The sequence below is a fragment of the Rhipicephalus sanguineus genome, unplaced genomic scaffold (genome assembly GCF_013339695.2).
Source record: "Rhipicephalus sanguineus isolate Rsan-2018 unplaced genomic scaffold, BIME_Rsan_1.4 Seq1142, whole genome shotgun sequence".
NCBI classification, from domain to species: Eukaryota; Metazoa; Arthropoda; class Arachnida; order Ixodida; family Ixodidae; genus Rhipicephalus; species Rhipicephalus sanguineus.
In genome coordinates, this window is record NW_023614397.1 from 19,693 (window position 1) to 38,304 (window position 18,612).

The 18,612-nt window shown below is 45.8% G+C and overlaps 1 protein-coding gene across 2 annotated transcripts; it reads right to left on the reverse strand.

Moving 5' to 3' along the window:
• Window positions 1-14,492: 14,492 nt before the first annotated feature.
• On the reverse strand, window positions 14,493-17,816 carry LOC119376280 (acanthoscurrin-2-like). 2 transcript variants are annotated; one of them, XM_049411388.1, is made up of 4 exons: window positions 17,572-17,816; window positions 16,314-16,494; window positions 15,787-16,283; window positions 14,493-14,849 (listed from the first exon to the last, which is right to left on the reverse strand). In XM_049411388.1, the coding sequence occupies exons 1-3, from the start codon at window positions 17,581-17,583 to the stop codon at window positions 15,790-15,792; spliced, it is 687 nt and encodes a 228-aa protein (XP_049267345.1). In that variant the 5' UTR covers window positions 17,584-17,816; the 3' UTR covers window positions 14,493-14,849; window positions 15,787-15,789. The 2 variants fall into 2 exon arrangements, with proteins under 2 accessions (XP_049267345.1, XP_037502109.1); XM_037646181.2 differs by having other exon boundaries at window positions 15,787-16,494; window positions 17,572-17,813.
• Between the last annotated feature and the right edge of the window lie 796 nt (window positions 17,817-18,612).

Below are 18,612 nucleotides of genomic sequence, written 5' to 3' on the forward strand. Positions count from 1 at the left end.
AGCGCAGGCAGGGGCGTATTAGCTCGGGCCACCCTCTCTGCCTTGTAATATATTTTCTCTCTCTCTTTCATTGGTAAACAATATTTTATTTGCTAAAGAGTAAAACAGAACGGCACTAAGAACCAGTGAGGAAATAAGCAGCGCATATTACAATGCCGCACTTACACAAGAATCGAGTAAAATCTGAGGGTTTAATAAAATACAAAGAATGTTTCGATAGACACTACAGGTGACGAAAACTACTCGTTTATCAAATGTAAGCAGACATGCGTTTATGCGGCAACACGATGACACAGCGCGGCAAAAAACAAACACGAACAAAATAAGCTACGAGACGATGCACTGGCACGTATGAAATTTACAGAAAAGAATAAACTTCTCTTTTGAAAGTTGGCGAATCCACGTGCTGCTTACTTTCTCAACAGTCCCCTTTTTTGTTTTGTTTCATGGGGTTGCTGCTCCGAACCACATGCTTTTTTTTCTACTGAGCGAAGAAATGCCAGTTGCCCGAGATGCTCGGGCGACAACCGACACCTCCTTTGGGTCGCCACACATCCAGCATGCGATAAAAGGCGCTCGGATGCTACTGACGTTGCAGAAATTGGCAAATACTCCACTGCAACGTCAAACACATGATTAAGGCCAGTTCGCATGCTGTGCCAAGTCTCAAGTGAATTCGGATTGGTGCGGCGATCGACTACAGGGTTACTATAGTATGTCTTGAACTGAGAAGGCATTTAGTTCATCGGATCGTACTCCAGTGCAACGCAATTGCGTAGAAGTGCGCGATCGACGGCATGCCAAATAGAACCAGAAAAAGTAGTAGTATTCGGCTTTGCAACTTCCTGCGGCAAGGATAGCGTTCAGGGTCTGCGTCTCAGGATAGCGCGCCGCGCAGTCATGCGCCCCGGCCAAGAGGCGAGGTTGGGGGCGGGAGTGAGGGATGCCCTAATCGATTAATCGAATAGTTTTAATCAATTAATTCGATTAATCGAAAGACACAAATCGATTATGATTAATCGATTAATTGTGGACCTTTAATCGATTAATCGATTAATCGTTCATCGATTTACCATCCCTATTCTAAGGCATCCCCACCTCGCTTCAACAGTAAAGCGCTTCCCCTTGAGTTATCATAAAATGCTCGCGGCGAACAAGCGCCCTCTATGAGACGACCTCGAAGTTGCTCTAGCGCGTCGTGCGTCCGCCATCCTCGAGGTGCCTCCCTATGTTCGGTGAAAAACTAACGGCTCTCTAGCGGTAAAGCAAGACTATTGTGCCGTATTTTATCATTTCCAACCAGTACTCTTCGTGCTCCTTTCAGTCGTTTGAGATCATGTTGTATTATGAGCACGGAAACGTGCGGCCGTTATGTAAGTTGCGTATAGCGTAATTGTTGACGTGCCTCTATATCAGATAACAAACATTTTGCCGGGCTGCTAAGCTGGAGAACACGGGTGCGATTCCCGGCCACGGTAGCGACACTTCGATGGGAGCGCAGTGCAAGAACATCCGTGTACATAGATTTAGGTGCACGTTAAGGAATCCCAGACAATCGAATTTGATCCGCAGTCTCCCACTGTGGCGTGCCTCATACTCATATCGTGATTTTGGCACATAAAACCCCAGAAGTGATGTACACGTGTAGCTATACAGAGGCGCGGCTGTTATCACTATTTTCGTGTTTGAAATAAAGGGAATTCAGTTGAACAACCGTGTGGTGAACGTCAGTTTATATGAGAACTGATTAGTATTTGAAGTAAATTGCATAAAAAATAATTAATGTTAGTAGGATGTGTCCAGATAAGATCGAACACGAGGTCGGTCACCATTCCCGATTTTGATGAAACTTGCTGTAGGTCTAGGCATTACACCCAGAACAATGGTTTCGAAGTTAGTTTTGCGAAAAAAATTTTGTTCGCCTGAAAAAAAAATATACAAATTTCGGCTGCAAAAACACTTTTCCGCCAATTTCGCGATTTCTGAATTTTGAGCGCACCTAGGGAAAAAACGATGCACTCCTTGGTCACAATAATTATTCCCCTCAAAGAACAAGTGAAATACAATCTTGTGAGTCTATTATTTTTCTTGCTTGTCAAAGCACTTTTGAAGAAAAAAATCACAAACTTGGCAAATCGCACAAAATACCTGTGGTTGAGAAATTTATTGCTGCAAACAAGTTAAAGTGAGGATAATAACAATCGGTACATATTAACTTTGATACTTTCGCTCTTTTTAAAAATAATTTTCGTGGTTTTATCGCGCTTCCTTTGACTCGATAATTGGGCTGAAACGTAAGTAATTTACCAAAAACGCCGAACTTTGAAAATAGTTTCCTTAAAAAGGCCATTTCTAATTTTTTTAAAAATCCCTCTGATTAAAGTCAAGGACGTCGTCTATCACTCTGCATAACAAAACGTTGCATTATTTTGGTTGCTAACAAGTTATAATGCGTCAACTGTGACCAAGTCAGCCTAGCGGCCGCGTCGTTCGTTATGTGCTGAAACGTGGATATAAGTCGTTGAAAAAAAGCCGGCAGATCCCACGCATTGTGGGAATCGATGTAATGCGAAGCAGCCAGCAAAGAGCTGCATACATCGTCTTGTATGTCATTGAGGAAAATGCGTGTCATGGTTTTCATGTTAACTCCTATTATTTATGTTCGTCACACAGTAACGTCGCGCAATACCAACTTGGGGGTCGATCAACCTAGAGAAACGGCCGCCAGGGCACCATGAGCGTGGCACGTAAGTCATGCTGTACATGACATGCGTGTCATGACTTTCATGTTAACTCGTGTTATTTATGTTCGTCACACAGTCACGTCGCAAGATACCAATTTTGGTGTATATCAAGCTAGCGAAACGGCCGCCAGCGCACCATGAGCGTGGCACGTAAGTCATGCTGTACATGACATGCGTGTCATGATTTTCATGTTAACTCGTGTTATTTATGTTCGTCACACGGTCACGTCGCAAGATACCAATTTTGGTGTATATCAATCTAGCGAAACGGTCACCAGCGCCCCATGAGCGTGGCACGTAAGTCATGCTGTACATAACATGCGTGTCATGATTTTCATGATAACTCGTGTTATTTATGTTCGTCACACGGTCACGTCTCAAGATACCAATTCCGGTGCATATCAATCTAGCGAAACGGCCGCCAGCGCCCCATGAGCGTGGCACGTAAGTCATGCTGTACATGACATGCGTGTCATGATTTTCATGATAACTCGTGTTATTTATGTTCGTCACACGGTCACGTCGGAAGAGACCAATATTGGTGTATATCAAGCTAGCGAAACGGCCGCCAGCGCACCATGAGCGTCGCACGTAAGTCATGCTGTACATGACATGCGTGTCATGATTTTCATGATAACTCGTGTTATTTATGTTCGTCACACAGTCACGTCACAAGATACCAATTTTGGTGTATATCAAGCTAGCGAAACGGCCGCCAGCGCACCATGAGCGTAGCATGTAAATCATGCTGTACATGACATTCGTGTCATGATTTTCAGGTTATGACTTTTCATTTATGTTCGTCATACAGTCATGTTACGCCATACCAATTTTGGTGCACATTCGATTAACCAAGCGACCAGGAGAGCACGAAGTCGTAGGCGGCTAGATAGATAGATAGATAGATAGATAGATAGATAGATAGATAGATAGATAGATAGATAGATAGATAGATAGATAGATAGATAGATAGATACGGTCAAAGTCGCAGAAGTTCGCTAAGAAATGCTTCGCATTTAATACGTGACATAATCACAAATCAGCAGCTCCAAACCAACAAATGCGCAGCCAGGTGTCATGGTTCAGCAAGCTTTGTCGCGCGATCAACCGCTTGACAAACCCGCAGCAGCGGCCCCTCGATGCTGCGTGCGCTCACATTACATGAGTGCCGCTTCCACTGCGGATGAGCTCCACTTGCGCGCCAAACTACGCTCAGAGGACGAACGAGCTTTAATCTTTGTTCTTTGAGGGGAATAATTATTGTGACCAAGGAGTGCACCGTTTTTCCCTAGATGCGCTCAAAATTCAGAAATCGCGAAATTGGCGGAAAAGTGTTTTTGCGGTCGAAATTTGTATATATATTTTTTTCAGGCGAACAAAATTTTTTTCGCGAAACTAACTTCGAAACCGTTGTTCCGGGTGTAATGACTAGACCTACAGCAAGTTTCATCAAAATCGGGAATGGTGACCGGGACCTCGTGTTCGATCTTATCTGGACACACCCAGTACCGATTTTTTTACTATGAAATTTATAATACAATATTCAGGAACAGTACTTCATTACAACATTAAGGGATAAAACAAGAACATTCATTTTTAATGTCTAGAGAACCTTCATGAATACTCTAATATCCCCTATCGTTTATCTTAAAAATATTTTTGTTGCTTAAAAAGACCAATGATATTTATAGTGCCAAAAAAAAGATCCCTTGCCCAAAAGTATTCCCCGAAGCACTTAGACGCAGTGGTCATCCTTAGGCATCCAGATATTCACAATACAGCGGTTATGATTTTAAGCGAGGGCTTTTCCCGACACGTCACAGTTAGTTTTAGCCAATTCAAAATAACTTTTCCGGGCAGCGACTTTTGCCTGCCACGGCATTGAGCGTCATTTTTTTTTATTGAAATATAAAATAAATGAAGGAGTTGTTGTCACCATTACTTGATGACGGCTACCCCTTTCCACATAGTTATTAGGATAAAAAAATAAGAAACAGAAATTATATATATATCCCGCACGCCCACCACTTGTGAGGCAACGTTTCAACTTCCTAGTGGCTCGAACGGGAGGATTCAGGCGTTCCTCTTGGCGAAGAAAAATCCAGGTGGCGCCAGTGCAACTTTTTCTAGTCGCACCGCTCCTTCTGCTGTAGGCGCTTGCGCGCGTTTCTTGTGTGCATTTCTCCGCGTTCCGCGTCGTTGTAGCGGTGCCGTGCTTTAATAGTCAGTTTTAGTTGGGCGCCCGCTGTATATATGTGGACGCAGCCTGTCATTGGGAATGGCTGGCAGGCTGCGTCCGCAGAGCTGCTGCGGATGCCCAAATGAAACTGTCTAACGCGTTTAACAGAGAACGTGTATGCCATTCGCTTCGACTTACTTCCAAGGAATATCGTACTCAGCTGTTTCAGGAGGCTGAAACAACCTATACACGTAAGTGTACCCGTGATTGAGAATAATTTCATTCTAATTTTAAGCAACGCTAGTTAACATCTTGAAAGCCTTTACAACCACACGATGTCACGGCAGCGGACACATTAAGGTGCCTTGATGCGCGCTTTCTCCGCTTTCGGGTGAGGACGTACAACTGTGGTGTCTAAGCGGCGTCTGCAGTGAATCGTTATAATTTATTATCATACTCATATTTTTCTTCACTACAGCTGCTTCGACTAAGTCGCAGCTACCATATTTCAGATGCCAGTGAAACATCAGCTCACGGCTTCTCACCGTTCTTCAACGGCGGCGCCGAGCAGTGCTGTCAGCACTGGACGCTTGTAAAAAAAAAATAATAATAACTGCGGGGTGGCAACAAAAAGAGCAACGCATAGTGACTCCACTATAGGCGAACGCATCGGAGCGCTAGAAAAAAGTGCAGCCGCGATCCTGGCGGCGAGGAGACGCGTTCGGTTTCAGCCGCCGCATTGCCAGGCTCCTCCGTTCGCACCACTAGGATATATGTTCTAGTTAACTGTAAGGACGCTCAAGACACTTTAGTGTGTTCGAGAATGAGCCCCACAACCCAAACCCAAGCAGTGATGATGAGTATGTACATATGAGAAGATGAAGCGCATAAACAATGCTCACACTATATATATATATATATATATATATATATATATATATATATATATATATATATATATATATATATATATATATATATATATATATATATATATATATACGATATACGGGGCGGTCGCTCTATCTACCAACTGAGCTAACCAGGAAGCTAGCAACAGAGCGCACATACCGTCGCGGCACAGAGTTTAAAAAAAAAACACTGGAGCACTTTCATTGCTTTGCGGTTTATCCTAGTCGGCCATGGGCCTAGTATTTTCGCTAACGAAAACATTCGCCCCGAGTCCGGCGTGTGAAGTTCCTGTTCGAGTAGCTATGTGTGTCATGCTTGGGACAGTCGAGCAACATATGATGCACATCCTCCTCGTCGTCGTAGCCGCACGAACATGTTGACGATGATGCACGATGAATCCCAAATAAGAAGTGTTTTGTGTAAGCGGTTCCGAGTCTTAGGAGATGAATGAGTGTGTCGATACGTCTTGGGAGCTGGGAGTCTAATTAGCACTCAAGGTTAGCGTCATTTATTATTTTCCAAGTAATGCCAGGGTGCTTTCTCACACTTTCTCAGAGCAGCTGTTGCTGATACTTTACATTAGCAATTTTTGGTTCCAAATTGAAATTGTTTCTTGCTGTTTCTAAAGTTGTCAATGGCTCAGGGGCTTTCGTGAGGAGAAAATTGTAATAAAGGTAGTTATGCTTATTCATAGTGATATGTGACGTAGTGGTGCACAGTATTTGTTTTCACACTTTCATATCCTTAAGAGAAAAATGAGCTATATGAAAATGTACCCGAACTTTCCAGGTGGTTGGAAGTGCTGCTTCGAAACCGCTGCAAGACACCACAAACGTTCGTGCATAAGTGGTCAGGAATGCCGTCCTCTTTTTGCATTGACATAGTGTCATAAATTTATAATACACACCACTTTCATTCGTTGAGTTTCAGTAAATATACAAATAGAATGTGCAAGATTCGCGCATGAAAGATTCCAATGGCTTCACGAGATATATCCTGCAGGGTATTTGACTTCCTACAGAGGTTGCTATTTACTATTTGAATTATGACTTAAAGGCAGGACAATTGAAGATTCATATTATTTCTTTAAGAGAACAAGGTGCAGGTCAAAAAGCTGCCTTGAAGCAACTTGACCTGGCAGGGAGGTTGTTTACAACATGGCAGCAGGGAGGCAAAAAGTTTGTAAAATTTTCCCTTATCTTAAATCACCCTGCAGCAATGCACATTAGAGCCGAACAGAAGAACTGCGGACAAAAAGTCAATATTAAAATGAACAACGCACAAGTAAAACAGCGCTATAGAAAATAGTTGAAGCTTATATAGCGCGAATCGTTTATGCGGAATCCCTCAAGGTGGCGGAAGGGTTAAGAAAGAGAGCTTGACAACTACCCGTTTGTAGAACGAAGCCACAAGGAAACCCATAGGGATTTCTCTGAAAGAAAGCTGCTTAGTAGCCGAAGAATTCGCCCTGGTCCTAGGATCGAACCGGGGACCAACGCCTTTACGGGGCGGTCGCTCTACCAATTGAGCTAACCAGGAAGCTAGCAATAGTCAGCGCGAGGGCGAATTATTTCTCAACTCGAAGCGCACGGACACAGTATACCGCCAATCGGTTCTGCGAAACTGTAGTTTTGTTTAGGTTAGCTGAATTGGTAAAGCGAACGCCCCGAATAGGCGTTGGTCTTGGGTTAGGTCCCCGAACCAGGACGAACTTTTCGGCTGCTAAGAATCTTTCTTTCTAAGAAATCCGCATGGAGTGGAATGGAAAGTTGGGCTAGTTGGAATGCATGCATGATTGATGCAGCGCTGAAAACGGAGACGGAGACGTAAAGGAACACCGAGTGCACAGGACGGGCGCTGTCTGGATTGTCTGGATTTCCTTGTGTCTTCGTGCTACAAACGGGTGGTTGTCAATTTCGCTTACTTACCAGTTGAACCTCATTGTAAGGAACACTGATATAGCGAATTATCGGTTATAAATAGCGAACTAAATACGAACTTTGGTTGGTCACGCTTCATTTCAGTGACACTTATTCTTCTCATAACGAAACCGAAAACGCGAGAGCCACCACGGTATCGGCTATACCGAAGAAATATTTGGGTCGCGCAAGGCTCGGAACTCGAAAGGTAGCGTAATTTTTTAATCACTTGAAGAGGTTGGGAAATTTGGGTCACCCAGAGCCAAGAAAGTGCATTTTGCTGATTCGCCAACGTATGAACCGAAGTTTGAAATGTCACGAGGAGACAGATATGGATGATCTTGATTCTAAGCGTAAACTATCGCGTTTTTGTATCTAGGATATAGAAAAAGGAGAACTTGCACTTTGAACATACCGCATGCTCAAAAATAGTTGAAAAACCGTCTTTTCGTTTAGGTTCATATTTGCTGTGTACCATTTGTTAGTGTTAAGTTTGCTAGGAACTAAGAGGCGCTACACTTGGGCGACATATGTTGCGCGAAGTCACGGTAGATTCCATTTCTCTTTTGGATGTGGCGCTTGTGCGAGTGTGCGTTAGTGTGCGCCCCAGGTAAGTTAAGTTATTGAGGTGAAAGCCCCGTCTGTCTCATGAGTCAATAAGCCCGACGTCTGCGACAGCTACCGACACACACACACACACACACACACACACACACACACACACACACACACACACACACACACACACACACACACACACACACACACACACACACACACACACACACACACACACACACACACACACACACACACACACACACACACACACACACACACACACACACACACACACACACACACACACACACACACACACACACACACCACACACACACACACACACACACACACACACACACACACACACACACACACACACACACACACACACACACACACACACACACACACACACACACACACACACACACACACACACACACACACGGTTGTCAAAATTCGCAATATTTTATTTGAGAAAATCGCTGAAACCTTGAACCCACTCCAGTACCTTCGACTCTTGTTTACCTGCATGCCTTTGTAAGGAAGCGTTCCAGAAGCCAAAATAACTTCTCCTTTGTGGTGGCGCTTTGTCTGGCTGATTGTTCTTAATTTGTCGGGGTGTCTACTGTTTCACTATTGAAGGTTCAAGAAAGCTTCGAGGGCACCTCCACTCAACAGTGGAGGAGCCCTCGGAGGTGTATTCGCCATGAGGCTATAGTTGTTCAATTCGTTTTGCAAATGAGTTACTGCACGCATATCAATATGTGCGCTTACTGCTCAAAAGGCTTTTTTTAACGAGCAGCTGAAGGTGAATGCCGAAAATACTATCGTACGCGACTGGTCCTTCGCACAAAGTTCAGATGCAAAGATTTGCAATAGGGCACGCCGCTTGTGTTATCGGCTGACTCCGCTCCGGAGAAGGAGCTGCAGAAATATTTGCTTGACAATGCTTACGCGCGTGCGCGCGTTCGGAAAACGGACTGTGGAATGAAACGGGATACCTTTGTTTGTTATCGGTTCGGTTTCGCGCTGGTAGGGGTCTACGCTTAGGAAGTCATAGACATTGTGAGAAGTGCTTGCATTAACAATGAATTATGTTAAGTGCGACAGCTATTAAAGGCAACAAGTGACCTGTTTGAGGACGTGCTATAGAACTGTGAAAGACATCAAAAAATGTGTCGGCAAGCGGTCAAGCAGCAGCCAAAAGTGCCTCGCTAATGCGTGCAAGAACTTGGTCTCATTTACAGGCAGCAGAGTTGCTATATAAAGAAAGCGGACAAACGGCGTATAGGACTGTGCTTGTAGGTCGTACGGCCTGTGTTTGCCTAGCTGTCGCCTTTACGGCGCGGCCCTTGCCCTTTCACGTCGCCTTCAATTTTGCCTTCGCACACTTTGAATCGGTATGCGCTGCGCGAACGCGTAGAGAAGTTTGCCGTGCCGCCAAAGCGAGACTCCGCCATTCACCGGTGTAATGCTACCTGCGCCCTATAGTTTCTCGTCTTCCTCGAGGTGGATGTGTCTGTCTTTATTATTATCTTTAGATAGGCTTCCATGACTCTGAACATTAAAATGCCTGAATACGAAAAGTTTTCCTTTATCTGTTGGTATATTACACGCGCGGTAATGGTGTCAAAAAGGCACCACTCTCGGCAACGGTGCCTTTCACACCGTTGTCTCCCAATAACGTTCGCATGAGATTACCGTCTATCGCCGCATGTCAGCTAAACCATTTAATTCTCTGGATAGCAGAAACTAATTCCACCAGCGAAAATCCTTTTCTGAAGTATTCTGCAATTGCTGTACTCGAGATATCGGGGTTGTGCCATCAGTGCCGTGTTCTCGAGGTTTATTTGTTTGTCCTATATCAGTCAGCAACCGTTCACCATGACCATCCACGAAAATGACTTGACATTGGACCGCCGCTCAAACTTGTCGTCAAGTTTTATAAGAGGGTAGAGAAATTCTCCTGCAAGTTGTTCAAACGCCAGCAATCGACGAAAACCGTGTGGTGCTGTTTTTCATTCTCATTGGCCAAGGAATCTTGGATGGCTGGATGATGTCGCGAAGCCTGTCATGACGGCTTCGTATCTTCGCGTGCTGAAAGTCGGAATGGGCTCCAGCAAACGGGTTGTGCACGTTCGTCGCTTGTACTACACTGCTTCACAGTCAGTGTTAGCTGAATGCTTTCAATTGACATCTGTAGTTCTGCTGGGAAAAATATTCTGGAGCTGCTGTTGTCTGTGCATCAGATGGATGGGGTCGCAGTCAAGATTACTAGCGGGTTCACAAGGAAGGTGAGTCTTGATTACCTCGATTGCGTCATTCGGGAACGCTCATTTGTTGTACTCTGCGCCGAAGCTAGTAATGCGAACGTGTACAGTACAATCATAAATGCGGAGCACGCTATGCGAAGCACATGTCGGTCGGAAAAGCCGCTACGACTTGCCTATATGCATGTGTAGAAAAGCGCCTGTGGTCCTCTGGAACTGCATGTAATATTGAGAAATTAGTCGGCATGTAACATTGGGAAATTTGACTTCAGGGACCATATTCCCTGAAGTCAAAAACGCCTTACGGTGAAATTATTCGTAAGATAATATTTCAGTCAATCATGATGCGGGACGTGTCATTAGCGAAGCCGAGTGACCGACGGGAAAACGCGCTTACTTTAGAGAAGTTTTGGAAATTCGGCGCCTTGTCATCGCGCCATTATCACTTCTACAGTACACGCGAAGGATAACGTCGCGAATGGACGTCGTAGTAGGGGGCGTTCGGCTTTGAACTATTGTCTTTGCAGTACACGTTCCCATCGCTGCTATCACACGATCTTTAGGTGCGCGTACTTGGGACCATCCCTTGTAACCTTTAATTTCATTTCATTGAAGTGCAATCGTGTATGAATAAAAGGTTCCGTGGAGGCCCTTATATGTCCTGAAATAAAGTCCTCACCAAAGTGACATTTCCTTTAGGTACATTCCATCAAGTTAGCGGCCTTCTTGGACTTCTACTCGAGAATGTGCTATCGTTCTCAGGAATTTCGTATTCAGTCTGACTAAACAGACTAATTTCTTGATTAAATCAAGTTATAGTTCATACAGGGATGACAATGAAATAGATCATCAGCCAAGAGCTGAGAGATACACGCGTGGTAGCACTAAGTTGCAGAAAAAAGAAAAGTCACAGTTTCGCCGTAAGGGCGAAGCAATGAATGCGATAGCAACAAATCTTAATGTTACACGCAGTAAGGCTAGCAGCTCACTCCATTAGGATCAGATCTGGCTTAAAGGGCTCCTCACAAGGTTTGACAATTTTGGGCTGACCACTGGGCGTTCACGATCAGGTCTGCCAAAATTTGCAACTCCACGCGCCGCGAAAACGGGTCAAATTTCAAGCTGAACGCTGATTTCCCTTCTTGCGAGTGCGCGCCCATAGAATGAGGGGATGACGTACACGATGGAATGGTCCTACGTAGACGGTAGTGCTGTGACGTCGGTCCTCTACGTAGACGACTGTGCTCTGACGTCGCCAACAGTAGCACGTGACACTGCGATAATTATTTGACATGACACGTGTAGTTTGTGTAATTTGTTGCTTGAATAGATGAATAAAACTTGAGAGAGATAATAAGACACAAACGGAATGTGTGCGTGTTTTTCTTTTTTTTTTTACTGCTAATCGCAGCGAGATGCGGGACTAATCTGCATCCGTTTTGCATGCGTTTGTGTTCTCGTGGCTTGCGCGTCGAGCAGACGCCAGCCCTCACAACGGAAGTAATTTTCTGGCGCGTTCGACCACTCATTAGGCTCATTTATTGTTCTGCGTCTACCTAAATGTTCATGTGGCACTGACTCTTGATACCGCTAGACTCGTGCCCGTGCAAATGTCGCAACTTTCATGCCCGTCCCGCAGAAACAGGCAGTACTCCACTGTGAACGCTGACACAGCGCACACGGCCGCTACATAAATGAAGGTAGCGGCCGTGCAACGCCGCTCGCGTGCTCGGGTTGGTTTGGGCACATCATGCGCACGTGACCTTGCGTGCGCATGACGTGCTCATGCGTATGCGTCCTGTGATCCTCCGGATCCGCTGCCGAAGAGGATAGGGAAGGGATTTGGCTTGCGAAGGCTGCACGGGGCGAGTGGCAAGGGTTTAAAGCTCGTCTCCTCGCATCATGATTTCGCGCCACTACAAATTATTCTTTTTCTCAGCTCGTAATGAACCGATTTGAAAAATTCTTGCGGCATAATGCTCTTCATTCGGCACACAACTACTTCCAGCTAAAATTTACTATGTGGCCTAGTGAGGGGCCCTTTAACTGTACAAAACGCTCGCATCGGGGAATACGGCCTCTCCAGCGAGCGAAGCGGTTTTCGTGCTTTCTGTCGCTTCAACGCGTAGTAAGCGGGGAGAGCACATGCAGCACGTGCAAGGGTATGAGCCATCTACTGAACTCAGTGGAAATAGCGTGCGCGATCACGCCCTTTTCACTGTACATGTGCCGTTTAGATTTATCATTTCGTAACGCGATACTTGGCAGAAATCCGTAGCGTTATTTTTACAAGAGCGACTTAAGCTCTTAGAAATTGATGACCCGTTTTTTCTCAAAAACTCGGACGGAATGTTAAAATTTTTAGACGCTAACCGTGACAAACAACTTTCTGCCTTTTCGATTGACGTAAAGGCCTTTTCTTTTAAATTAAACGTATATAAGGAGAAGTCGGTGCCAATGCGTGGCACCGGCTACTCCTCTTCTGTTGCACAATGGTTGTCGTCGCGAAGGACTTGTTTTATTCCTTACCTTATGACGAACTGCTGGTCACCGCAGATGAGTGCATAGACTGTAATAGATGTGTAGGGTTCCAGAACTCTTCCGGTATTTCGGTCAAGTAATTTTTTAGAACTTTTAACCTTTTATCCAAGATAAACGTACATCCAGTGGAAGGGGAAGCCATGCCTTATGAAGAAAGGCGTATATATTGGATCTTGCATAGCGCAAATTGTGAGCGATTTGTTTTTGGCCAGATTAGACAGAGCAGTGCTGGATCGTTTGCACGGAAAGAGTGTGTTAAAAGTCTTTCGGTACATTGATGACTACATTGTTTTCCAAGAGGAGGGTACAGATACAGTACTGGAATATGCTTCTGATGTTCTCAAGTGTTTTAAATACTGTTTTAAATCCCATGAATTGACACAGAGATTGTTTTTAGACCTGACAAAACCTGCTGATGCTATGAAGCGCGAAGTATAATAAGCCGATTTAGCCGGCACATTCTAAATTGGTTAAATTGGTCAAAAGGGGAAATGTCAATATATGTTTTGTGAATGCCGTAAAGAAATATTGTCCTCACGAAATGCATTCAAGCCTTCGCTTCCAGTCTGAGCGTGTATTACAGGCTTGCTGCCCGTTGCACGTACGGTGTTCAGTTGCGGAATCCTTGCTCCGATGAATTCGCATGCAGAATAACCTTTCACAGGGCGCATCAACCGATGTATGTCAAAAAGTGGCTGTCATTCCATATATTCATAAGTTGTCCCACAATATGAAAAAGATTGCAGGTCGCTCGAAAGTGAAAATTGTGTTTTCAACACCACAGAAGCTCATTAAACTCTGCAATCAGAGGAGCGCTCGTGTGCAATGAGGCTGCAAAAAGCAGCACAAAGGTTCATTTGTTGCCTGCACTACTAATATAGCCTACAGTATTCCTCTGTCATGTGGTAAAGATATATATAGGGCAGGCGGGGTGATGTCTAAATGAACGGTTGAAAGAACATATGCTCAAAATGTAAAGAAAACGGCACTTGATGATTGGTTGGCAATGCACTGCAGTTCTTGTGGCTGTGGACTTCTTTTTACACGTCGTACTGTGGTCAGCAGAAGTGGTGACATGCTCACTCGCGAGATCATAGAGGCAGAAAATATATCTTCATTAGGTGCAGCCTGTGGCAGCCCCCCATCTGTACACCTTTCAGATAAAGAGTTGTGCATTATTAGAAAGTAGTGTGCGCATGTGCGACAGTGATGAGCACAGCGTATACTCGTGTGGTGTTCAATAAACCTTTGTTGGTAGTTAGCGCTCATATGTCGTCTCGTGTCTTATTTTGTGTCGGTGTTTCCGGCGCTACAAATCGTTTAAGATGTATGGTGATGAAGTACACTAAAGCAAAAGTCATTTTTAAATATTTTATTCAACTCATAATAAATCCACACTTCTCTGTACAAGCCATGAAAGAAATAAGCGGAGTAGGCTAAAAAAATCTTCGCGTTTGACAAGTAAGCCCGAATCACCTCCTGCTATATTTTTCACGCAAGGCAAGCTGCAGGTTTCATGTGGTGGAACTCAGTCTGTTGACATGATGAATCAACAATAACGAACAACAACGAAAACAACAACACGATGACCAATCCACGTTGGAAGCTTCGGCGAGGTCTGGTCTGCTCCATCTTCATTGGGTGGCCTCTGTTACCACTACCACGTGGCGAACGTTATGGCCGGAATGGCTGTCAAGTAATCAACTGCACTTGAATTCTAGAATGTGAAAAAGAAAAGAAAAGAAAAGAAGAGAGGACAAATGAATATGTGAGACGAAGATCGGCTCCTTAAGTGACCTCGAATAATTATTCGAAGTAGTTTTCTTTGTTTCAAACATCATTTCGCAAATACCGAAGCATGAACTATTCATTAGGTACACAAGGGCAATCTAATTATCAAAACTTGCGATCTCATTCCTGACTATTTCGATCTTTCCAGCGAGCAGTAAACATAAGTTATTGTTTGACGATGTAATCATCTGATGGAAAATGTTGATCATTGTTTTATAGCGGGATATAATAATTAATTGCAAACAATGGAAGGGGGGAAGGCGGTGCTGGGTCTTTGTTTACTGTGCATACCAGTGCGGCCTTTTTAACCGAAATCATATTTCTGAATGATAGGTCTGTGTGTTCGGTGTGATGGTGCTCGTTACGCTGTATTCTGTGCGTGAATAAACGCGAAGACAGAAAACTTAACGTGGTTATTTGTAAAAGTGCAGCGAGAGCCAATGAACATGGCTGTCTCGATGCCTAGTGCGTGTTGCTTCAAGTTCGAAAAGTCGTTTAAAATCTGATGTCTAAACTTCAACGCAAGTATGGAACGAACTTAACTCAAAGAAGCGTTTCCAATCGCACCAAATTTCTGTACTTCTTAGCAACATTGCCTAATGTTTTACTATCAAAAATATTATTGCACTCACAGACACTACATGGGTGACTTCTTCAAGCATTGCCTCCACTTTATCCGCCATAACATATTAGCTTCGTAAGCGTTTCTGGGAAAATGAGGCAAGAGCACTTTCAAGTTATAGAGAGGTACCAGATTGCACTTTCATGTGTTTGAGTCCATGAAAGAGCTGCGTCCTGTTATTGACACTGTTGTTGAACAAGCACCCATATCAGTGTGAGCAAGCTCATAAAGGCTGTCTTACCGCTTAGTTCCAGCCGCCATGGTGACCGCCGCCACCGTAACCACCGCCGCCGTATCCGCCACCGCCGTATCCACCACCGCCATAGCTGGCTCCTCCGATACCTCCCAGTCCGCCGTATCCACCATATCCACCGCCGAGACCACCGCCTCCTCCTCCTCCCTTGATGATGATCACCTTGGCAGCACCACCAGATCCGCCACTGTAGCCACCGCCTCCGTATCCACCAAGTCCGCCGCCACTGTACCCGCCATATCCGCCGCCGCTGTAGCCCCCGCCGCTGTAGCCTCCGCCGCTGTAGCCTCCGCCGCCGTAGCCACCGCCCCCGTAGCCGCCGCCTCCGTAGCCTCCGAGGCCGCCACCGTATCCGCCGCCGAGGCCTCCGCCGTAGCCGCCTCCACCGTGCGTTCTGCTCACGGTGCGCACAAGATACGTGGACGTGTGGCCGACTCCGCCGCCAAGGCCTCCGCCGCCGTAGCCACCACCTCCGTAGCCGCCGCCTCCATAGCCGCCGCCTCCGTAGCCGCCACCTCCGTAGCCACCACCTCCGTGGTGGCCACCTCCGAATCCACCACCAAGGCCTCCACCGCCGTAGCCACCGCCGCCGTATCCACCACCGCCGTATCCGCCACCTCCAAGACCACCGCCTCCACCTCCGCCCAGGAAGCCGGCTTTAACGGCGTTGACTAGCAAGAGACCGCAGAAGAGAGCCTGCATCGAAAAGAAAAAAAGTTCAGGCGTTGTTCTTATCATTATAATATCATTTCTCGTATTTATGTTCGTTATTACAGACATAAGAGGAGCAGAACTGGTGCAAGAACTGAGGGCCGAAAGCTGAGGGAAATGGCTGAGCCGTTCTGCAGACTCAACCAGTTATGATTATCCTATGCACCACATCAGTTCTGTAGAGCCTTCAGTAATATGTTGTATATTGGTACATTTCGCGCATTGGTAATCAACACAGGCTGAAAGGAGCTTGTAACAATAAGCAACACACGTGGTCAGATATGTGCGGCTTATCGTGTACCATGTGCTCCTTATTGCGAAATCTATACTCTTGTTCTTCCTTCGTGACATGCGAATTCTGGCTACATTTCTGTACACCTGATATTATTAATGTACTTATATACTCTCATGCGTGAACTACTCTCTCATCCTCATTTCTCATCACTGTCTTACAGGACAACCCTTGTGAAAACAGATGACCTCAATTCACCAAGGTAATATGGCAGTGACACTTAAACAATATTTTGATCCTGCTAGCATTTCACTCCGCATTTGGATAACATTGATCTTCAGTGAATTAAACATGCAAATAAACAATTTGCCCGCCTGAAACTGTACATAATACCGTGTTAGAACAGCGGCCTTCTTAAGAAACTCTCATTAAGGCAACAATGAAATCATCTATCAGTTGCAATAAACCCGATAAAGATTGTGGCTGAGCCTCTTTAACATTTCTACGCCTTCGTAACAGAGCTGTACCTATTGCACATTGGTAAAAATATTGCTTAGTAGACCGATATCGCGACGTCATAAAATTGCACTACCCATATAAACTTATCATAGACGTTGTATCCGAGTTTGTTAATCTCCAAAGCTTGTTTTGCCCGACGTTACACCTTGATACTCTTCGACGCGTGTCCCCCCGAGGCACGTTCCAGGCCACGTTGGCGCCTTAGGCGTCTTTCCCACACCTAAGGTGCCAAGCTTTGCGCTGCCGACTCCTCGACTCTTAGCCTCGACGGTCCTCGTGCTGTCCCGAGCGACGGCGAGGCCCGGACTCACCGTGGACTTCATGCTGCTCGTGGTTGTCTTGCGATGAGAGCAAGCTGCGTTATGCCTGCCGATCGAACCGTTAGGTCCTTATATACGGTCCCACAAACGTGGTTCGTCAGGACAGGCGCGGGAGGGAGGAGGGGCGCAGGACATCGTGCGCCATTCCCTTTGAAAGGGAGCGCCAGTAGCAAAACACAAAGCGGCAGCATCATCAGAAGAGACGGAACAGGACGACCTCAGTGAGTCCAGAGCCTTCTCTCAGGACCTGTCTTCAGAGAGGAGCTGCCGCGCACGATGTTTGTGTTTTGCTTCGCCGCCATCGCACCGTTCTGATTTAGACCGCGGAGGAAGGAAGCGCGGTCCGGCGAATTAGCAAAAAGAGCCGCGAAAGAGAAAGCCGTCTCGGAAGCTGCGGAAAATAACTCGCGGTTTATGCTGTCGCCCTCCTCTTCATCCTCCTCTCTAGGAGAGTTCGTGCCTGCGTGTGTGTGCATTGCGCTTTTGCTAGTTATATCAGCAGGCGCAGTGGCACGTACGCTACCTGCTGCAGAGCGGGGGCCGCTCCTTCGCCGGAGAGAAGGGCCGATCCTCGCCGCCGCTTGGATGGCCGCCTCCAGTGACGGTTTCCTGGCGTTCCCCAATTCGTCTTCGGCGTCCGCGGCGCTACGCTTCGAGGAAAGGGAGTTGCGCGTCGCCGTCGGAGCCCCTGTTATTTCTTTGCGATATATACCATTACTGTGAAGGCAAACGTGCGCTTTCACTGCTGTGCTACGAGGTGAAACCATTCTCGGTTAATGCGTTTATCGCAATGTTGGCCACAGAGCTCATTAGGCGGCACGAAGATTGCGCACCTGTAGACCGAACAACGCTTTTCGGTTAGACTGCGCGGATGTAACGCAGCACGCCGGTCGTGTGCAGGACAAGTCTGGCTTTCATGTTTGGAGGTGGTGTTTGCGGTATTGTGACAACAAGGTCCGAAGACCTTGATGGTCGCAACTTGGTAGCTGCATTATACCTTTCGTGCGTCATTCATTCCGTACAATTCGTCCA